The sequence below is a fragment of the Colossoma macropomum genome, unplaced genomic scaffold, assembly GCF_904425465.1.
Source record: "Colossoma macropomum unplaced genomic scaffold, Colossoma_macropomum, whole genome shotgun sequence".
Classification (NCBI taxonomy): domain Eukaryota; kingdom Metazoa; phylum Chordata; class Actinopteri; order Characiformes; family Serrasalmidae; genus Colossoma; species Colossoma macropomum.
Genome location: NW_023494790.1, coordinates 4,351,199 through 4,374,339, shown reverse-complemented (window position 1 = coordinate 4,374,339; position 23,141 = coordinate 4,351,199). Strand labels below are relative to the sequence as shown.

Here is a 23,141-nt window from a genome sequence, read left to right as displayed (position 1 = left end):
CACACACACACCAACACACACATACACCAACACACACACACACACACACCACACACACACCAAAACACACACACCAACACACACACACACCAACACACACACACACACATACACCTACACACACACACCAACACACATACACTCACACACCAACACACACACACCTACACACACACAAACACACACACACACACACCAACATACACACACTCACACACCAACATACACACACACACACACCAACACACACACACCAAAACACATACACATACACACACACACACAAACACACACACACACACACCAACACACACACACACCAACACACACATACACCTACACACACACCAACACACACACCTACACACACTCACACACCAACATGCACACACTCACACACACCAACACACACATACACCTACACACACACACACCAACACACACACTCACACACCTACACACACGCCCACCAACACACACACCTACACACACACACACTCACACACCAACACACACACACACCAAAACACACACACCAACACACATACACCTACACACACACACCAACACACACACACCAATACACACACACACACACACCAATACACACACACACACACGCAAGTGTAAAGTCTTTGGGTTTTTCTTTTAGCAGTCAGGCACTGAAATCTCCTCTTTAATGGTGAGTAATCTACAGTCTGTAGTCCTTTAGCCCATAAAATCAGCTCAGTACACTTACACTCACTTTATTAGGGACGTAATTCCAAAGGTGGGTAGTAGTGACGGGAATTCTGTCTCTTTTCAGTGAGTCATTCCACTCAGCTCACTAATAAGAGCCACTCTTTTGGGTCCCAAATGGCTCTTTGTTCAGTGGTGTTGCCACTTTTATCAAACTCAGCCATAAACCCTATTCGGACGAGATTAAACGTACATGGGGTTCTGGGGTAGTTTTCTACTTTAAACGAGCTCCTCTGTGATTTTATCGCCAGCTGAGCAATAAAGAAAATCACAGGTTGAACTACCCACTGTTTCCACCCAGCCCAGGGCTGCTCTGGTCATTTCAGGACCATCTGGATTCACATCTCCATGTTTTTTCCAGGCAGATGTCGCTTCGCGTTGGAAACTAAGATTTCTGACTGTTGCTACTCGTCATATTCCGTCCTAGTATGCGTGTTAGAGATATTAACCCTCTCAGGTCGACAATGTTGTATAAGACATCAAAAGACATTGTAGATAAAAGAATAAATATTTCATGAATGCTGCACGTTAGAGACGTACTTTCATTTCCCTGGAAGGGTTGTGTTGTTCCAGCGACAAGTCAGGAACACAAGTCTCTGATTGGTTGACAAGTCAGGAACACGAGTCTCTGATTGGTTGACAAGTCAGGAACACGAGTCTCTGATTGGTTGACGAGTCAGGAACACAGCTTCTGACTGGTCGACTAGTCAGAAACACAGCCTCTGATTGGCCAACGAGTCAGGAACACAGCCTCTGCTTGATTGACAAGTCAGGAACACGAGTCTCTGATTGGTCAACGAGTCAGGAACACAGCTTCTGACTGGTCGACTAGTCAGAAACACAGCCTCTGATTGGTCAACGAGTCAGGAACACAGCCTTTGACTGGTCGGCAATTCAGGAACACCACCTCTGATTGGTCGACGAGTCAGAAACACAGCTTCTGATTGGTCAGTGAGTCAGGAACACAGCCTTTGCTTGGTTGACAAGTCAGGAACACCACCTCTGATTGGTCGACGAGTCAGAAACACAGCTTCTGATTGGTCAACGATTCAGGAACACAGCCTCTGAATGGTCAAGAGACAGGAACATGAGTCTCTGACTGGTCGACGAGTCAGGAACACAGCCTCTGATTGGTCGATGAGTCAGGAAACAGCTTCTGTTTGGTCGACAAGTCAGGAACACAGCCTCAGATTGGTTGACGAGTCAGGAACACAGCCTCTGCTTGGTTGACGAGTCAGGAACACAGCCTCTGATTAGTTTACGAGTCAGGAACACAGCCTCTGATTGGTTGATGAGTCAGGAACATAGCCTTTGACTGGTCAGCAAGTCAGAAACACAGCCTCTGATTGGTCGACGAGTCAGGAACACAGCCTCTGATTGGTTGACGAGTAAGGAACACATCTTCTGATTGCTCGGCATGTCAGGAACAAGAGTGTCTGATTGGTCAACGAGCCAGGAACACCTCTTGTTGGTTGATGAGTTGGAAACACAGCCTTTGATATAGGACGTCTACATCAGGGCTCTGTATAAAACATTAGCCTTCTGGAAAAAAATATAGTAAGCTTGTACAGTGCAGCATTCCCAAGATATTTATTCTTTTATGTACGACGTCCTTTGATGATGTATATGACATCATTGACCTGAGAGGGTTAAACACTTTCCCAATCACGAAACAAAACCTGGATTCTTTGGAAGAAACGGTTAACCATTTACTTCTTTTGCTTGGAAGTTTTAGGAAGTCCTCTACAAATAACGACTAGTTGCACCACTGTCAGCTCCTTAAAGAGCTAATGTTAAAAACTCACTCATCCTGGAGTCATTTTATTGATGTCCAGATGTGAGAGTTTGATCACTGAAGAAATAAAACGTAAAAAAAGACGTGTGTAAAAGACATTGTCCCGATAAACTAATCCAAACTGAATAGGGCCAAAGCTGGCAGTTCGTTGTTTTTGTCTATTCAAAACTAACAGGCGGACTGTTATTCAAAGCAAATCGAGGAAATCTGTTTTTTTTCTCTTTCATTCCGTCTGCATTTGTGACAAAAATCTTAAAGTAAGTCATGTGATCACCAGATATTCCAGTTTGAGGTTTTTGACAGTGTTTACAGCACAGCTGGCCTGATACACTTAGTGAAATAAAAGATACTGCTTCTTATTTCGATATTTCGAGTTGAGTTGAGGTGAATTTCTTTCTACTCGGTTGATAACAACTGAAGTCAAACTCCTCAGTCCCTCTTCTCAGAGCTGAGCTTACACGATCTGCTGCTCTGCTCCCTCAGTGAAGGTCAGAGCTGCTGGCAGGATCACAGTTCAGTTAAACTGATTCACCTGGAGCACTGCCATACTCACCAACCGCATTTACAGAGAGAGAGAGAGAGAGAGAGAGAAAGAGAGAGAGAGAGTTCTATCCTTTAACTGTAGAACTGCTCTGGTTCCACAGTAAACATTTCTTTACATGCTAAAGAGATGAAAGTAAACAAACAGATTGCTGTAACTTGTTTATAAGATTATTTAACTTATATACAGACATTTTTGTGTTTTAATTAATTTGTTAAGTGAAATAAAGATAACTGTTTATTTGTAAGAAACTGCTTAAAACAAGCTAAATTATAGTATAGTGAGATCATTTGACTTAATAAAATCAATTAAAACAGAACAGAATATATTACAGCATCTCAAAATGAGCAATATTAGATATATTCACTAGATATAAGAAGGTTTTTGCATGTTGCATTGTGATTTGTGTGTGGCGTTAAGTTGCGTCGTGTGTGGCATTAAGTTGCACTGTAAGCTGTGTGTTAAGTTGCACTGTAAGATGTGTGTGATGTTAAGTTGCACTGCATGTTGTGTTAATTTGCGCTGTAAGTTGTGTGTGATGTTAAGTTGCACTATAAGGTGTGTTAGGTTGTGCTGTAAGTTGTGTGTGATAAGCTGTACTGTAAGTTGTGTGTGATGTTAAGTTGCACTATAAGTTGTGTGTTAAGTTGCGCTGTAAGTTGTGTGTGATGTTAAGTTGCACTATAAGGTGTGTTAGGTTGTGCTGTAAGTTGTGTGTGATGTTAAGTTGCACTATAAGTTGTGCATTAAGTTGCGCTGTAAGTTGTGTGTGAAGTTGTACTGTAAGTTGTGTGTGATGTTAAGTTGCACTATAAGTTGTGTGTTAAGTTGCGCTGTAAGTTGTGTGATGTTAAGTTGCACTATAAGTTGTGCATTAAGTTGCGCTGTAAGTTGTGTGTGAAGTTGTACTGTAAGTTGTGTGTGATGTTAAGTTGCACTATAAGTTGTGTGTTAAGTTGCGCTGTAAGTTGTGTGATGTTAAGTTGCACTATAAGTTGTGTGTTAAGTTGTGCGTTAAGTTGCGGTGTAAATTGTGTGTGATGTTAAGTTGTACTGTAAGTTGTGTGTCATGTTAAGTTGCACTATAAGTTGTTTTAAGTTGCACTGCAAGTAGCGTGTGATGTTAAGTTGCACTGGAAGTTGTGTGTTAAGTTGCACTGTAAATTGTGTGTGATGTTAAGTTGCACTATAAGTTGTGAGTGATGCTAAATTGTACTGTAAGCTGTGTGTTAAGTTGCACTGTAAGATGTGTATGATGTTAAGTTGCCCTGTAAGTTGTGTGTCATGTTAAGTTGCACTGTAAGTTGTGTGTGATATTAAGTTGCATTGTGAGATGCATGTGATGTAAGTTGCAATGTAAGTTGTATGTGATGTTAGTTGCATTGTGAGTTGCGTGTGACACCGTAAGTTGCATGTTGCATTGATACACATTTATGCTCCAACTGAATTATTTTTTGGTTGTCAATACTTTCCAGCTGAACCAGTCAAAGTACAGGGTGTTATTCTTTTGCACCTTATTTTCATTGTGAGTTGTGAGTCTTATTGCAGATTAGATATGTTCACTGGATATCAGATGATTTCACTTGCAAAGATACCATTTTTTGCAGGATGTTTTTCACTGTATACACTTTATCTCTTTAGTATGAAAAGAAACCTTTATTGTGGAACCTGAGCAGTCAGACAGTTGAAGGACAGCACTCTCTCTCTCTCTCTCTCTCTCTCTCTCTCTCAGTACACTTCTCTCTGAATGCTGACCTTTATGAACATGAATCATCTTGTATTTCTGCACTGAAATGTTCCTGTATATCAGTGATGTGTGGGCATTGTTAAGGTTAGTGTACATAGTTTTACACAATGCAACGTCAACTGTGGTTTTTATGAACTGAATTTGTGTATCAGGTGACATTCGTGTGCTTTTGTGTTCACTGACGTGGATTTAACTCTCATTTTCACTGTGATTCACTCCCAACAGTCACTGCTTTCAACTTGATTTACATAGATACGTGTCTCACTGTTACTCTGAGAGGCCTTTATCAGCACACTCTTAAAAAAGAAGGTTCCTCAAGGGTTCCTTAGTAAAGACAATGGTTGCGTATAGAACCATGAACACTCAGCATCTGCATGCTTAAATGGTTCTTTGCAGGGTGAAATGATTCTTCAGATTGACGGAGAATGTGCTGTACATGGTTCTATATAGTACCTTTCTGAAAATAGTTCTACGTAGCACCAAAAAAGGGTTCTTCTATTGTCACAATTTCAAGTTGGTAAACATATTAGAACCATGTAGGCAAGGCACGGTAATTTATATATCACCTCTTATACACGGCTGTCATTTAAAGTGCTTTACAAATGAGAAAATGCAGCGTCAAGTAAAAAAGAATAGAAATTTAAAACATGATTAAAACGACAGATTTAAAAGGGACAATTATTAAATTAGAAGTCAAATTAGGAATGAAATTAGAATAAAGATTACATAAAACATTACAAGTTAATTTAGGATAATAAAATTCTGTTACAGAGGAAAAAGGGACTAGAAACACTAACAGTGTTTAATCTGAGCTGAAAGCTGAACGTTTTCAGGCTGATTTAAAGTGTCCAGTGTTGGGGCTCTTCTAAAGCTCTCTGTCCACTGGGTCCATTTAAGCAGTGCTGCTGGAGTTTTTAAACACCTCAGCGTCACTGCTTGACTGAGAATAGTCCACCAACCAAAAATGTCCAGCCAGCAGCGTCCTGTGGGCAGCGTCCTGTGACCACTGATGAAGGACTAGAGGATGACCAACACAAACTGTGCAGCAGCAGATGAGCTATCGTCTCTGACTTTACATCTACAAGGTGGACTGACAAGGTAGGAGTGTCTAATAGAGTGGACAGTGAGTAGACACAGTGTTTAAAAACTCCAGCAGCACTGCTGTGTCTGATCCACTCAGACCAGCGCAACACCTGCTCTGTGAGGGTCCATGGGGGTCCTGACCACTAAAGAACAGGGTAAAAGGGGGCTAACAAAGTATCAGAGAAACAGATGGACTACAGTCTGTAACTGTAGAACTACAAAGTGCACCTATATAGTAAGTGGAGCTGATAAAATGGACAATGAGCTGTAGAAACAAGGAGGTGGTCATAATGTTATGCCTGATCGGTGTATATTAGTTGTAATTATTTGTAGTTGTAGTTATTCTCTGCTCATATTGTTCATATTTTGTTTTGCCATCTGGTGTCAACCAGAGGAGGATGGGTTCCCCTTTCCGAGTCCTGGTTCTTCTGAAGGTGTCTTCCTCCTGCTCTGAGGGAGTTCTTCTTGGAGAAACTAGGAACTCAGATACAGACTTTCTGTAAAGCTGCTTTGTGACAGCGCCTGCTGTTATAAATAAATCTTTAGCTGAACTGTGTATATGTGCCTTTAAAAATACGTGAACAAGATGTACAAGATTCAGAAAACGAGGTAATTAACTAATGAGGTCAGCGCTGGAGCGGGAAAAACACTGGAGCAGCGCTGCCTCCACTGACACCACGCTAGAGCTGACTGCAGCAACCTCTGGATTGATGCTGCCGTTATTGCCATTATATTCATATTTAAACTGATATATTACATTTTGGTCGAAGTATTTTTGTCTGTTTGCTCTCTTTCAGAAATATAAACACATATGTACAAGCAACTCTACATGTATTCAGTTCAACACACACACATACAAGTTCATGCACAATGCACAGAAAACAGGAAGTGATGTAATGATGTGGGCGTGTCTTACATGCGGCTGCTGGGTGGGATTTTCCTGCCGTCTCTGAACCATGTGACCTGCGGCTGCGGGAAGCTTCGTATCCGCGGCGCCGGAATGACCGCACCGTCGCCCTGGGAAACGGACTGGACCCTCTCACCCTCCTCAAAACCTCCCATAACTGCGCACACACACACACACACACACACACACACACACACACACAAGAAATTAGTGTAAACAAACTGATATTCATAAATTGTCTGTGTTGTTTGCTGTATGTGAGTTGTGTGGTGTTGTTTACAGTGCAACGAGTCGTGTTGTGAGTTGTATGTTGCGTTTTGAGTTGCGTCTGGTGAGTTTTGTGTTGCGTTGTGAGTTGCATGTTGCATTGAGTTGCGTTGTGAGTTTTGTGTTGCATGGTGAGTTTTGTGATGTATGGTGAGTTGCATGTTGCATAGTGAGTTTTGTGTTGCATGGTGAGTTTTGTGATGTATGGTGAGTTGCATGTTGCATAGTGAGTTTTGTGATGCATGGTGAGTTGCATGTTGCATTGTGAGTTGCGTTGTGAGTTTTGTGTTGCATTCTGAGTTGTGTGCTGCATCGTGTTGTGTTGTGAGTTGTGTGTTGCATTGATAAACAGTCATGGTCTGATTTCTTTATGGTTTGGTCAGCACTCAGCAGTCAATCAGAAAATTAAATAAACTTTCCAGGAGAACCAATCCAGGCACTACGTGTTCATTTTTGATATTGAATATGAATATTAAAGTGTTCTGAGTGTAAGAGCGAGTTTGTGCTGAACACAGATCAGCTGATAACGTGATTTAACACCAAGTTCCTGTCACTAATATGAAGCTGTGATGAGGAGGACGCTGAGGGGCTCAGATCTCTTCTCTTTGATGCCGTGTTCTCCTCCACCTCTCGTCTGATTCTGATGCTGAGCTCAGTGTGACAGCAAGTGTGACGTAAAGAGTTCGAGAGTGTCGCTGCCTGCAGGGAGAGATTCTGAGAAACGACAAGCGCTGACATCACCACGGGGAGGAATTAGAGGAAAAAAGAGAAGAAGTGAGAACCTGAAGATGAAAGTTAAGAGATTTGAACCCTCCTGATCTTTCTCTGCTCTCTTTGAGGAAACGCGGGAGAGAAACGTGACTGAATTTCCTTCCACCTTCAGTCTGAAAAAAAGCCGAGCGCGAACGCCATCGACTGGGCTTCAAAGCGCTCTCCTCGGCCGGAGATTGTATTATTTCTGAAAAGCTTTTCTCGTTAATTCGTTTTTTTTTTTTCTTTTTGATGAAAAATGCTCTTGATGTTGGAGGAGGCAGCTTTGATTCCTCACTGTGAACGCTCACCTTTCCGAAGAGGAAAATCAGAATTCTATCTGTCAATCACTCGGTCAGATTAAGTCAGTTAGGCCTGAATAAACAAACCTGGTATTAACAGCGTTTTGATGGTTTTACGTTTCTGCGTATGGAGAATCATCTCACCTCTCACATAGAGAGAGACACTTGAACTTTGTCAGAGATGTTTTTGTTCTATTTTAATAGCTCAAAATTATCAACCTAAATTAAAAACTGCAGAACAGGACTTTATCTTAAATCCACCCTCCTGGTTCCTGATGGTTTTGTATGAACTCCAGTTTTGACTGCAGTTTTGTTTTTCATCAGTTTTATCTTTGCTGTATGGAAATCATGTCTGGTAGAAGTGAAGTAATTCTGGCTGACTGACTGTGTGTAATACAATCTCTCTTTAATGTGTTTATTTATAGATGGAGGGAAGAAATGTTTGTGTTTAGACGCTGGTTAAATTAGTGTTTTCTGTATTTTGGAGGCTCAGTAAATGATTATATACAGAGGAGTAAGTAACGAATTACATTTACTCTTGTTACTGTACTTGAGTACAGGTTTCCCTATGACGGTACTTTTAGGAGTAGAATTAAATCATAGTACTTTTACTGTACTTGAGTTAATCTTTAATGAAATACTTTTACTTCGCTACGTTCATTTTCATAACGTTACAGAGTAAAAATAAATTATGAGCGTATCAGCTTAGACACCAATACGAACGACGTGCGGTTAAATTTAAAAGATTCACCAATCAAAAAACAGCAGCTCCGGCAGGAAAAACACTACAGAGATGTCCAGTTTAGTGAAGAAGGACAGAGGAGAACTGAACCAGCACACACGAGGAACAGACCGCGTCCCAACGGTCATCTGTGTTAATTTAGCATGAACTAAAGAAAACGGCGTTATTATCAGCGGCCAAACACGAAACCAGTTGAGATCCGCTCTCACAGCTCGACTCCAGCCTGAGGCAGCGTTAGCCGAGCTAGCTGATCCGAAAGCGTGTTTACACTTTTCTTCCTTCTTTTATAATGATTTTGTTTATTGAACAAAATTAGGTGTCGCCCACAGGCTGCAGTTTTACCGTTTAAAATACAGCCTAGTTTAGCTGCTGTTTTGGAGATAAAGGGTCGTGAACGGCTACAAGAAATCTAGTCTAATACAGGATCTTCATAAACTCTGGACAGTGATTCTGTCGCGACTGTCGGTGTTTAAGCTGACTGGCCTGATCTGATCCCTCACCATCACCAACAACCCCCCCCCTCTATCTCTTCCTCTCTCTCTCTGTTTCTCTTTTCTTCTCTCTGTTACTCTCTCTTTCTCTCATTCGGTCTCTCTCTCTCTGTCTCGCCCTTCCTCTCTCTCTGCCTCTCTGTCAGTCTCTTGCTCTCTCTCTCTCTGTCTTCCTCTCAATCTCCCCCCCGCCTCTCTATCTCTTCCGCTCTCTCTGTTTCTCTTTTCTTCTCTCTGTTACTCTCTCTTTCTCTCACTCTGTCTCTCTCTCTGTCTCCCCCTTTCTCTCTCTCTGCCTCTCTCTCAGTCTTTTCCTCTCTCTCATTCTCTCTCTCTCTTTCTTGGTCTCTTCCTCTCAATCTCTCTCTCTCTCTCTTCCTCCCTCTGTTCTTCTCTCTCTCTGTCTCTTCCTTGGTGTTTGTCTTTAACTGTGAGAGGCTGTGTAGCTGTTTAACTGTCTAATGCAGTGATAATGTCTGATCCTGTATGAACTGATCAGCATGATTAGTGAAAATTTAATGGTGTAAATGTTCTGAACAGATATCAGTGAAATATACAGTGTGAAGGCTGTGAATGTGTTTACTCTCTGTAGAGGTTCACACCTGTTAACGTAAGCTAGAGTCCAGGGAGCTGATGGGCAGCTGGACTGAAATTACATTATTAATTAAGCAATTTACTCATAATTTTGACTCTTAAATGAACGTAATTAAACAGTAACATCCTCTGCACGTCTTTCAGGCATTCTAAAATACTTTATTGGAAACAGACAAACTAGGACGTCTTATATAATCATCTAACCATGAAATGCATGCAGTTTAATGTAAACCTTGTTCTTTACACAGCTCACAGAAAGGTGTGTAGAGGTGCCCAAGCAGAGCGAACTGTGGTCAGTCTCAGCTCTCAGAACTTTAGCTTTAGTGTTTTTCTGTACAGATTATTTCCAATGATGTAGCTGAGTCTGCTCAAAAATATGTTCAGGTTGTGACAGTGGAAATATGAAAAAGTAACTTAAGTAGTTTTTCAACAAACTACTTCTTTACTCTTACTTGTGTAATTTTATTTACTAATATTTTTACCTGTACTTGAGTAAATAATCACTACAGGAACAGTTCTCGTTCTTGAGTAGGGATTTTCAGTACTCTTTACACCCCGATTATATATCAAGTTAACCTATTCAAGTGAATGGGGCAAGAAGGGGCAAGATTGGGTAAGAATGTACTTACAGCAGTCTTAAAGTGTGAAATATTAGACATATTCACTAGATTTTAGATGATTTAATCACTGAGATCTCATGTTTTGCTGTGAATCAGTTACTCATATGGTGTGAACATATTCTGGGATGGAGAGGGGCTCAATGGATGACTCAGTTTTGGCCTCCGTCATTGCTGACAGTGACTCAGCTAATTTCATCTGCAGCCCCATGGAAACCATGAACATCTCCATCTCCATCTCTCTCTTTCTCGCTCTCTCTCTCTCTCTGACAGCTTCCATCGAGCGCTCAGAGCAGATGGTGGAAGCGGAGCAGCAGAGTTCTAAGTTTTCTGAAGAATTCATGCCGCTGATTAGTTCTGATTAGCTGTGAAACTGCTCTGATTACACAGGAAGGTCTGGAAGTTTCTCTGTAATCACAGCTGAGTTTGTCTTGATCACGTTTACTGAGCTCAGTGATTCACTGTGTCAGACTCCACCTCATCTTCAGAGAACAGGTTCTCCTCTTCTCTTTCAGCCAGAGAGATGCAGTTTTTTCCATCTAATCCAGAGATGCTGTTCTACACTAGCTATGAACACTAAAAGAACCCTTTGCATCATGAAATGGTTCTTCAGACTGATGGAGAATGTGCTGCAAATGGTTTTTGTATAGAACCTTTACGAAAAGGGTTCTCTATTGTTACAAGCTTGACATTGTTACAACAGAAGCACCCTTTTTGGTGCTATATACACCGATCAGGCATAACATTACATTGTCCATTTTATCAGCTCCACTTACTATATAGGTGCACTTTGTAGTTCTACAGTTACAGACTGTAGTCCATCTGTTTCTCTGATACTTTGTTAGCCCCCTTTTACCCTGTTCTTTAGTGGTCAGGACCCCCATGGACCCTCACAGAGCAGGTACTATTTGGGTGGTAGATCATTCTCAGCACTGCAGTAACACTGACGTGGTGGTGGTGTGTTAGTGTGTGTTGTGCTGGTATGAGTGGATCAGACACAGCAGTGCTGCTGGCGTTTTTAAAAACCTCAGTGTCACTGCTGGACTGAGAATAGTCCACCAACCAAAAATATCCAGCCAACAGCGTCCTGTGGGCAGCGTCCTGTGGGCACTGATGAAGGACTAGAGGATGACCAGCACAAACTGTGCTGACACACATAAGCTGCTGTCTCTGACTTTACATCAACAAGGTGGACCAACAAAGTAGGGTGTCTAATAGAGTGGACAGTGAGTGGACAGTGTTCACACCTGTCGCACCAGCACAACACACACTAACACACCACCACCACGTCAGTGTTACTGCAGTGCTGAGAATGATCCACCACCCAAATAGTACCTGCTCTGTGAGGGTCCATGGGGGTCCTGACCACTGAAGAACAGGATAAAAGGGGGCTAACAAAGTATCAGAGAAACAGATGGACTACAGTCTGTAACTGTAGAACTACAAAGTGCACCTATATAGTAAGTGGAGCTGATAAAATGGACAATGAGCATAGAAACAAGGAGGTGGTCATAATGTTATGCCTGATCGGTGTACACAAATACATATCCATATTATTTTTTCCATATTGGATTTTACACAGCAGTACATTCCTCAGTTATGGCGTATTTGGTTGAGTGGCTGAACAGCCCCTCAGCTCAGCGCTAAAGCTAAAGAAGCAAAGTTCAGACACTAAACACATCTTAGTTCACTGAGCATGTTTTGTGCTCCAGAAAGAAACTGAGGGAATCTGGGTTTGTTTGTAATTTTAAGGTGACATCAGATCTGCTCAGCTGCTCGGTTTACCTCACAGACAGACAGACAGACAGACAGACAGACGGAGGGAGTGTGTGGGCGTGGTACTCACAGGCCACCTGAACTTCCGTCCTGCGCTGCAGCAGAGCTCCAACACGGTTCCTCACGATACAGCGATAAAACCCAGCGTGAGTCCGGTCCAGAGATGGGATCAGATACCTGCACAGACACAACACACACGCATCACTGACTGCAGTACAGCACATACATTCAAAAAGACAGTTCTATATAGAACCAGGAGTTATTTCATACTGCAGGGCGAAATGGTTCCTCAGATTGATGGAGAACGTGTTCTGTATAGTGCTAAAAAGGGTCCTGCTATTGTCACGAAGCCAAGCTTGGAACCCTTTTTGGTGTTCGACATAGAACCACTTATCCATTAATCTGAAGAATGATTTCACCATGTAGAGAACTCTTGTATCATGCAAATGGTTCTTTGCGTGTTCATGGTTCTACTATTCTTTACTAAAGAACCCTTGAAGAACCATCTTTTTTAAGAGTGTAGGGTTCTATGTAGCATGGGTCATTCTCAGCACTGCAGTAACACTGACGTGGTGGTGGTGTGTCAGTGTGTGTTGTGCTTGTACGAGTGGATCAGACACAGCAGTGCCGCTGGAGTTTTTAAACACTGTGTCCACTCACTGTCCACTCTATTAGACACTCCTACCTTGTAGATGTAAAGTTAGAGACGATAGCTCATCTGCTGCTGCACAATTTGTGCTGGTCATCCTCTAGTCCTTCATCAGTGGTCACAGGACGCTGTTGGCTGCATATTTTTGGTTCTCAGTCCAGCAGTGACACTGAGGTAGGTGTTTAAAAACTCCAGCAGCACTGCTGTGTCTGATCCACTCAGACCAGCGCAACACACACTAACACACCACCACCACGTCAGTGCTGAGAATGACCCACCACCCAAATAGTACCTGCTCTGTGGGGGTCCTGACCACTGAAGAATAGGGTAACAAAGTATGCAGAGAAACAGATGGACTACAGTCTGTAGCTGTAGAACTACAGAGTGAAACGATATGGTCAGTGGAGCTGATAAAATGGAGAAAGAGTGTAAAAACAAGGAGGTGGACTTAATGAAGTGCTCAGTGTTTGTACATACATACATACATATCTATTTGTTTATATATATTCATATATATATGTATATATATATATATATATATATATATATATATATATATATATATATATATTCATATATATATATATATATATATATTTATATATATATAAGTCAATGGAACCAGATGTTTTTCCAAAAAATTATCAATCATTAAATTTATACATAATGTTAAGAGCAACAGGTATTTTCACAATATGTCAAAAAACTGAAAAATGAGAAAAAATGGAGATACAAGGTTTTGTTCCGACAGCAGCGATATATGTTGTATATATACACAATACCGAAACTTTTAAAACTCTGGTTTGGCTGCCAAATAACAGCTCTATTTGGAAACTTAACCATCTAAAAAGCATAACATTTCAGAATTAAATAATGTACATAAAAAATGTATGACAATTTATTAAACTTGACCCTCACATATGTTCATATTACACATAATCAAATTACATGCTGTTGATTGTCACTTTAATACCTCATCTCGACCAAATGTCTGTGAGCTTCATGCCTTAGATACCAACATGTAAATCAATCACACACCTGCACACCTCCAAACACACACACACACACACAGAGCTCACGCTTTCACCTACTTCACAACCATTTTTCTGATTATAAACTCTCCGCTCCCGCTGCCTTATCTCTAAAACACACAGGCGGGAGGATGGAAATCAGCCGCTGCAGAATAAGATTATTTCTGTACGTGTGCAGCCGAAGACCACCCTACTGTAATGACCTTCAGAAACTCTGCTGTTTCACAGCTCGCCAACCCAGCCTGTAGTACCATCTTCTCCCCAGTAGGTGGCACTCAGACACAAATATCACAGCCAGAACTAATTCAGCTTCTTCTTCACGGATCCAGAAAGTGAATGGCGTATTTGGGGCCTTTCCCAACGCTTTTAAACTCCTACAGAGGGCACTTTGCCTGTTTAGTGCTAATAGGTAATGTGGCAGAGACCCAAACTCTGGTTTATACAGCACAGAGCCTGGCCAATTTATCAGAAACCCCTCCCCTGTAGCTCCACCTTGCTGTGACTGTAGATCATCTGCTGATGCACAGTTTGTGTTAGTCATCTAATAAAGTGGAAGCAAAGGTGGGTGTTTCTAATAAAGTGGCCAGTTAGTGAAGGCACAAGGTGGATGTTTCTAATAAAGTGGCCAGTGAGTGAAAGCAGAATGTGGTGTTTCTACTAAAGTGGCCAGTTAGTGAAGGCACAAGATGGATGTTTCTAATAAAGTGGCCAGTGGTAGAAGCCATGTACCTTTGGCTCGTACAAACAGGCTAGAGTCTAAAGCTAAGTAGTTCGGTTGTAGTAGATGTAATAGCCTAAAAATTCTTGATGGAGGCTTTAAGTTGTAAAGTCTGTACTGGGAAGATGGTCTTTAACCTTAGAGATCAATGAGGAGAGAGAGAGAGAGACAGAGAGAGAGAGACAGAGAGAGAGAGAGAGAGAGAGAGAGAGACAGGATAGTGTGTTTCGATTTGGTTAGCTGCTTTAAAAAGCGTCTGACCTCTGCTGGAGATCAATAGACAAAATAGAGTGGTGGAGGTAAAGAGATCGGGTGAGACAGACTGAACAGGAAAGAGGCAGAGAGAGAGTGGGAGAGAGAGAGAGAGAGAGAGCGAGTGAGAGAGAGACTGTGGGAATTGAAATCTGAATTAACTCATTCAAAACACAGTGAAGTTATGGATAAGACCCGCATATTTCTAAGAATTTCTCAGAAAATCTCAGAGAATCACTCTCGACCATTATAATTCCCACAAAGCCCCTCTTCTTCTGAAATTGCTGCTCTTCTCAGAATATAATACAGCACACTAATGGCTCAGAGACCAACTCTTCATGATTGACAAACAGACCAAACTCAGGGAGAACTGGATACAGGAACCTGTCCATCAGGCTGGACCTCAGCACAACAGTGTTGGCAGTGGACATCTAACTGCTCCACAATTATAAGGGTCAGATAGCAGAAGAAGAGAAGAGAACAGAAGAGAACAGAATGGAAAAGGAGTTAAGAGAGAACATGATACAATAGAAGAGAAGGGAAGAAAAGAGAAGAAAAGAGAAGAGAAAAAAGAGAAGATACAAACATGATAAAATAGATGAGAACTGAAGAGAAGAAAAGAGAAGAGAGAAGAAAGGAGAAGAGAAGAGAAGAGAAAAAAGAGAAGAGATAAACATGATAAAATAGATGAGAAGAGAAGAGACGAACATGATAAAATAGATGGGAACTGAAGAGAAGAGAAGAGAAGAGAAGAGACGAACATAATAAAATAGATGAGAACTAAAGAGAAGAGAAGAGAAAGAACAGAATGGAACAAAAGAGAAGAGAGAACATGATACAAAAGAAGAGAACTGGAGAGATGGGAAAAGTAAAGAGAACATAAAAAATAGAAAAGAACTGGCCAGAAAAGGAGAGAAGAGAAGAAAAGAAGAGTGAGAAGAGGACAGTAAAGGAGAGAAGAAAAATGAAGAGAACTGAGAACAACAGAAGAGAAAAGAAGTGGAGAGAAAACAGAAAAATGCAAGAGCAGAGATGTGAAGAAGACAGGAGGAGAGGAAAGTAGTGTTGTCAAAAATATCGACATATCGCTATAATATCGATAAATTACCTGTTTCCTGTAGTATCGATACTATTCACAGTGAACACACTTTCCTGCTTGCACGTTCTTTTGACCCACACAGGCTTCCGTAACGCACCGCTAGCGAGACGGTTTATGCTAAATGGTGGCTGCAGCGAACTCAGCCTTTGCTATCAGTCCTAGTCGACAAAGAACACAGCAGCAGTGCTGTGTGGACATACTTTGGCTTTGAAGTAAATACTGATGGAAAGGCTGCTGTGATGAATTGGGCTACCTTGTCAAAATGTCCTACCAGAGCGCATATTTATGGGTAGCTCTCTACATGAAAAACCCTAGTCAGGACATTTCGAAAGCTTAAATCAGAATATCAAAAAATACTACCAGCAATAAAACTACAAAGGTGAAGTCAGCACCAGCTTCTTGTTTGAATTTTCCTGTTCAACCTTAAATGGTGCAGCAGTTACATTCTGGTGCCTGATAGCTTAAATGAGGACATCAAAAAATACCACCAGCATTAAAACTACAAAGCTGAAGTTCTATTCGCCGGTTTCTTGTTCAAATTTGCTGTACCAAAGGTGGAACGAGACACTTTGAACAAGAAGCTGGCGAATAGGAAGACAACTTCAACCTTGTATTAAAACTACAAGTTGGAGGTTTGATAGTATAAATGCTCTTATTAGAAAATGTTACCAGCACACCGATCTGTACAGAAAACCCAACACACTCAGAAATAAAGGTACTAAACTCTCACTGTCACTGAGGTGGAACCCTCAAGGGTACATCTCAGTACCTTTAGTCAGGGAACATAACTGAACCATAATCCACTGAAATGATATGTTCTAAGCTGTACTGACTCCACACACCCCGTCTCGCCTCCAGGCTTTTATTTTACTGTTCTGTTTAAAACATTCGGTTATGAAAAGGTACAAATACGAACTTTTCACCTGGAAAAACTTATTTAAGGTTCACAATCAGACCTTAAAACCACTGTTGTACCTTTGAGGGAACATTCATATTGTTTGTACCTTGATAAAGGAAAAATGTACCTGAACAGAACCTTTATTTCTAATAGTGAAGAGGTGGTGACTGCTCCCATTTTCACTATCACTAGAACACTTAATTAGGTGTCTCATTAAACCTGATAAGTGCTTACTGTCCTAGGCTTGGGATCAGCTGAGCTAACTTGAATTACTTTAAAGCTTGCCTCAGAATTTATTTGTATTGGCAAATGTTCATTAAAAATAAAGAACCTGAGCATCACTGATTTACGCGAGAAACGATTTATTTGGATATTGTCACTGTCTAATGAAAAACATGTATCTCCATTTTTCTCCATATTTTTACTTTTCTACATCGTTTGAGCTCAGCAGATGTCCTTTACATTGTGTAAAAATTTCAAGATGATCGGACCAATAGAAATGCTTAAAAAATTGCTTGGAACAAAATCTCTTTCCATTAACTTACATTGAAATCTAATTAGGTTTTTGCCCTCTGCTGTAAAGTTACCATTTTGGAGATGCTTGTTTTTCTTTGGACAGTGACGATATGTTTATCTAAAAAAATAAAAGACAATGTTTTTCAACATCTTTCAAATATCGTTTTGAAGTTGAAATTTTCAGTATGGTGACAGCACTAGAGGAAAGAGGAGAGACGATAAGAGAAGGAAGTAGATGAGCAGAGGAGTGAGGAATTGAGAAGAGGAAAGAGAGTAAAGGAGAGGAGAAGAGCGAAGAGAACTGAGGAGAAAAGAAGAGAAGTGAAAAGGAGAGGAGGAGAGCAGAGACTGGCAGGTGTTGGTGGGTGGGGTCTGTAATTAATCAGGCATTTAAGCGTCTGTTATTAAAGTCAGTAATGAAGTCTAAAGGCCGTTAGTGCTGAGGTCAGTGGGCTGGAGCTGAAGTCAGCTGTGGTTAATCACTCCTCCTGTGAAGTCTATTAGCATTAATGTAATAATTAGATAATTAGGGGGGCCTGTTATGATGCTCATGCGCTCCTTCACTCTGGCTTTGGGGGACTGGCAGCTGGTGAGATTAACCTTTAAAATAAAAGAATAAAGGCAGCGTTAATAACTGGCTATTGTGATATAGTTCTACAGTTTCTCATTAGGCTGAATGAATAACCGACTCTAAATGTAGGTATTGTGATATAAACTGAGTCTGTTCTACAGTTTCTCATTAGGCTGAATGAATAACCGACTCTAAATGTAGGTATTGTGATATAAACTGAGTCTGTTCTACAGTTTCTCATTAGGCTGAATGAATAACCGACTCTAAATGTAGGTATTGTGATATAAACTGAGTCTGTTCTACAGTTTTCATTAGGCTGAATGAATAACCGACTCTAAATGTAGGTATTGTGATATAAACTGAGTCTGTTCTACAGTTTCTCATTAGGCTGAATGAATAACCGACTCTAAATGTAGGTATTGTGATATAAACTGAGTCTGTTCTACAGTTTCTCATTAGGCTGAATGAATAACTGACTCTAAATGTAGGTATTGTGATATAAACTGAGTCTGTTCTACAGTTTCTCATTAGGCTGAATGAATAACCGACTCTAAATGTAGGTATTGTGATATAAACTGAGTCTGTTCTACAGTTTCTCATTAGGCTGAATGAATAACTGGCTATATATATATATATATATATATATATATATATATATATCTTTTTCTCTCTCTCTCCCTCCTTTTACTTTCTTCTGGTGTTCATTTAGCTGTAGTGTCCCTCTCTGTAATGAATATAGTTAACCTTTAGAAGCTGTGCGTGTGATTGATGGCTGTTCTAGTGAACGAGTGCGGTGTCAGACCTTTCTTAATTAGCCCCCGTTCAGAGATCAAAGCAGAGGAGTGAGAGAGTGCAGACTCAGACAGGTGACAGGTATATCTCCATGGCAACCTGTCACTGGACAAACGAGCCTGTTTGATTGTCCGAACACTGATCACACACCCTCAAGAAGAGGAGAGAATGTTCGGAATGCTGATCACACTTCCCCAGATTCTTCAAACATGCCAAAGAAAAGTGAGGAAGAACAGAGAGGAACCAAGACTTGAAAGGAGAAATTTCAGATCATAAGGAAGAACAACTGAGAGGAACCGAGACTCAAAAGGAGAACCTCCCTAAGAGAAGAACCAAGATTCAAAAGGAGCCACTGTCTAAGAATATAAGGAAGAACCACTGAGATGAACCAAGACTCAAAAGGAGAACCTCCCTAAGAGAAGAACCAAGATTCAAAAGGAGCCACTCTCTAAGAATATAAGGAAGAACCACTGAGAGAAACTAAGACTCAAAAGGAGAAATTCCTTCAGAACGTAAGGAAGAACCAATGAGAGGAACCAAGACTCAAAAGGAGAAATTCCTTAAGAACATAAGGAAGAACCAATGAGAGGAACCAAGACTCAAAAGTAGAACCTCCCTAAGAACATAAGGAAGAACCACTGAAAGAAACCCAGACACAAAAGGTGAAGTTCCCTAAAAACGCAATGAAGAACCACTAAAAGAAACCAATCCTCAAAAGGAGAACCTCCCTAAGAGTGTGAGGCTGCATTAGTGGGTGGAGCCTGTAAAGGTGAAGTGTAGTCAGGTGAACTCAGGTGTGTGCAGGATCAGAACCACAGAACTGGCCCACAGGGTTCGTGCTGTACGTGTTGTTGCCATTCAGTAACTTTCACTGTAAAACTTCATTGGCCTTATTAAAGCCCTTGACTCCTCTCAAGGTTTCTCATTGTGTTTTTCTCCCACTGCGTCCTTCAGCTTCCTCATTAGGTCTGGACCCACTTTTCTGGACGAGCTACTTTGTGTCAATTGTAAAAAGCTCCAAACTAATAAAATTGACTTGAGCTAAATGGATAAGTGAGGCTGTTCAATGACAACTCTGAAGCTAAGTGACAGGAACGCCGGAGCCAGTCTTTAGTGGAGAATGATGCTCCTCCGCAGGTCGATAGAAACAGTGCAGCGTGCCAGCGTTTAGCCTTTAGAGTTCCTGAACTATCCAGGAAGACACTGAAGAGCTGCCAGAGCTGGATTAGATTAATTTGGGGGAGTGATTATTGATGAGATGTGTGATTTCAATACAGAATGAATCTGTGCGAGGAAGGTTTTACTGTCTGACAGGAGTAATTGTGTGGAGTGAACAAAGCCTACTGGCATAGAGGCAAGTTGTGAAATACAGGGGGTCCTGGATCCCCCAATTAACCTCCTGGATCCCCTAAAATATCTCTAAATCAAAATTATCCCTGAAAATAATCTTATGCTGTCCCGTTGGGAGAAACAGACACTCAAATCCAGATCGAGGGAAGCTTGTTGTTTATCTGCTTCACCCACAATCAGCTTCTGTCTTTGGTGTTCTTCAGTAACTAGAGCTGCAGCACTGCTCTGCCTCAGGGTGGCGCTGTAGCAGACTCTCAGTTGGTGCCTGAGGTGCCAGAATGTAGGCCTAAATATGGCACTATTTAAGGTGGAACTGGAAAATTCAAAAAACACTTTTTAGTGTTTCAGTTTCTCGTTGCAGATTAAACGTATCAGGAAACCAGCTGGAGTGATTATAAACGCAAATAAGTCCATTCGTCTACAAATTATCGATGTTCGTCTCAAATCTTTCTCTTTGCCCTTTCGTTAGCTACTAGCTAGGTGAGATTGTTGTCTGTGTTGCTATGGTGACCAGCAGTCTGCACTGATCTTCAGTTCTACATTAACTCCAGAGTTTAAGACCATTTATTGTTAAACTGTGTTGAACGATCAGCAGAGCTTTATTTTACTGTAAAGGAGGATTATTTTATTTTTACCTACAAACCTGATTCAGCTGTGGAACTAAAAGAGCCGCATGCTACTGACCCCTGACCTAGAGACTGTAACTCTTCCCAGATCCCCCTTTATTAAACAAAACATTTGGTCACAAACTGCTCCCAGAAATGCCTCAGAGACATTTAACAAAACAATAACTTAAAAAATAACCACAATTTTTTTTTGCTAAAAACGTTAACGAATGACATTTCGGTTCCCCAACAGAATATTTGTCCCATAATCACAAAACACAGCAGTCACGTGAAAAATAAGGTGGATATGGAGGAAAAATGGAGGAAAAGTAAGGACAGCCCCCCCCACACCCCCCCACCCCCTAGACATTAAGGGTGGGAATCTCTAGGTACCTCACAATTTGATACAGTTACGATTCAAAACTTCTCATTCCACCTTAAATGGTGCCGCATTTACATTGTGGTGCCTCAGGCAGAATTTAAGGCGGAATGGGAAAATTCGAACAAGAAGCTGGCGAATAAGAAGCGACTTCAGCCTCGTAAAACAGTTGAATGTTGAGAGACATTTTACAAGAAACTATTCTACATTTAAGGAAACATTAACACATACTGAGACATACTGGACATTAAATGTTGTGGCTTCCAAAGTAGTTTGATTTTTGTTGAAAGGACAAAATGGCTCTTCTTAACATTTGGGTTGTCGACTCCTGACCTAGCTTTTAATCCAGAGGGTGCCGGTCTGATTTCTCGCTCATCCATGTGTGTTTTTGTGTCTGGAGGCTGCACTTCGCACTTCCAAGTTCCGCCTTTTGTGTTCCGTCAACATTACGTTATAAACTAAAATTTAGAAAATCGATTTTTGACATTTGTGAACCGATTCAGAATCGTCCACGCCCGCATCGTGATGCATCTAAGAATCGATTTTTCCACCCACCCCTAGCAGACATCATCATCTGCCACTTTAATAGACAGCACCCATTCCTAACGTTAACCATCTCTATTTTCATGCAAAGCTGGAGTTTTTGGCCCAACTGGTCGAGTAACTGAGCGCTTGTATCCCTGCAAACATTCTGACCAATAAACACTCACATGTATAATAGTCGCCGTTGCAGTGTGAAACCAACCAAACCAAATGATTTAGACACAAAGTCACAAAAACCCAACCTCTGGTTTGGACTGTAGCAAACAAACTAGGTGTGAAAACAGCCTGAGAGGGGCGCTAAATACTGACAATCTACCAACACTTTGGATCAGGATCAGCTGTAAGTGTAAGAAAAGACCCGGCACACATTATGCAATGTGGCCGCCTTCACTGCCATTGCAGTCCATGTCATTAATAATAATGTCTTTATTTTTAGAACACTTTTCATACTGATGGCAGCTCAAAGTGCTTTACAGACAGGTGATAATGTTTTACAGTGATAGACAAGACAATGACAGAACAAGTTAAAGAGAAAGACCAAAGAGATGTAGAGTTTTAATGAAGCGCTGAGTTAAAGAGATGCTTTTTAAAAAGTTTTTAAAACGTGTGAACTGAGCTTGACTGTCTAATAAAAGGTGAACTGAGCTCCACAGTTTAAATCAGGGGTGTCAAACTCAACCACTTAAAGGGCCAAATTAAAAAATCTCAGCAAATCTGTGAGCCAGCTGTGTTTTTATTGTACTTTTACTTAACATTTTGCCACGACCTGAACAGCTCACTGTTTATTCTCAACACGCCAAAACTACAACAGCAAAATAGGCATTTAATGCTTATTCAAAAATAATTCTAAATAAAAATAAATTGTTTTATGTAGTTTTTTAAACTGTTTATTTGCTTGAGCTAGTCACCAGGCATCTTTTCTTTTTTGTGTAACTGCAGACCCACAGATTGTTGCTGGAGGAAGAGGGCCAGAACACACGCTATGGTGCACTGCATGCTGGGGACTGTAGTTCTTCTCAGGATAAAACAAGCTAATAAAAAAAGAAAACTAAAATAATTTAATGGGGTTTAGAAGCAGAATAACAAAAAGAAGCTCTCCACGTTTTCTGTATTTAATGGAAGGTGTTTGCAGAAGGTCAGTATCTGCAGATCTAAGGTCACAAACTCTGGTAGAATATCACAAATGTAGAATATTTTATTGGGAAAGAACTTAATTCATGAACACAGCTCTTCATCTTCATCTCTTCTTCACTAAACTTTCCTTTTCTGCTTCGTCTCAAGCTCGATGACGGCTCCGTCGTTTCACTTTTAAACCCTGAACCTCACAAGCGGGCGGCCGGTGGGCGAGACTACGTGCGGCTTGCGCGGTTAGCTGCAGTCTTCGTGAA

The 23,141-nt window shown here is 41.0% G+C and overlaps 1 protein-coding gene across 1 annotated transcript in view; it reads right to left on the bottom strand.

Annotated features, from left to right (window-relative positions):
• Window positions 1–23,141, bottom strand: part of sdk2b (sidekick cell adhesion molecule 2b) — a 476,580-nt gene that overhangs the window by 104,462 nt on the left and 348,977 nt on the right. The window contains exons 3-4 of the mRNA XM_036571933.1: window positions 12,421–12,527; window positions 6,821–6,968 (exon numbers count right to left, since the gene is read on the bottom strand). Of these exons, the coding sequence (XP_036427826.1) occupies window positions 6,821–6,968; window positions 12,421–12,527 (255 nt within the window). The remainder of the gene's footprint in view (window positions 1–6,820; window positions 6,969–12,420; window positions 12,528–23,141) is intronic.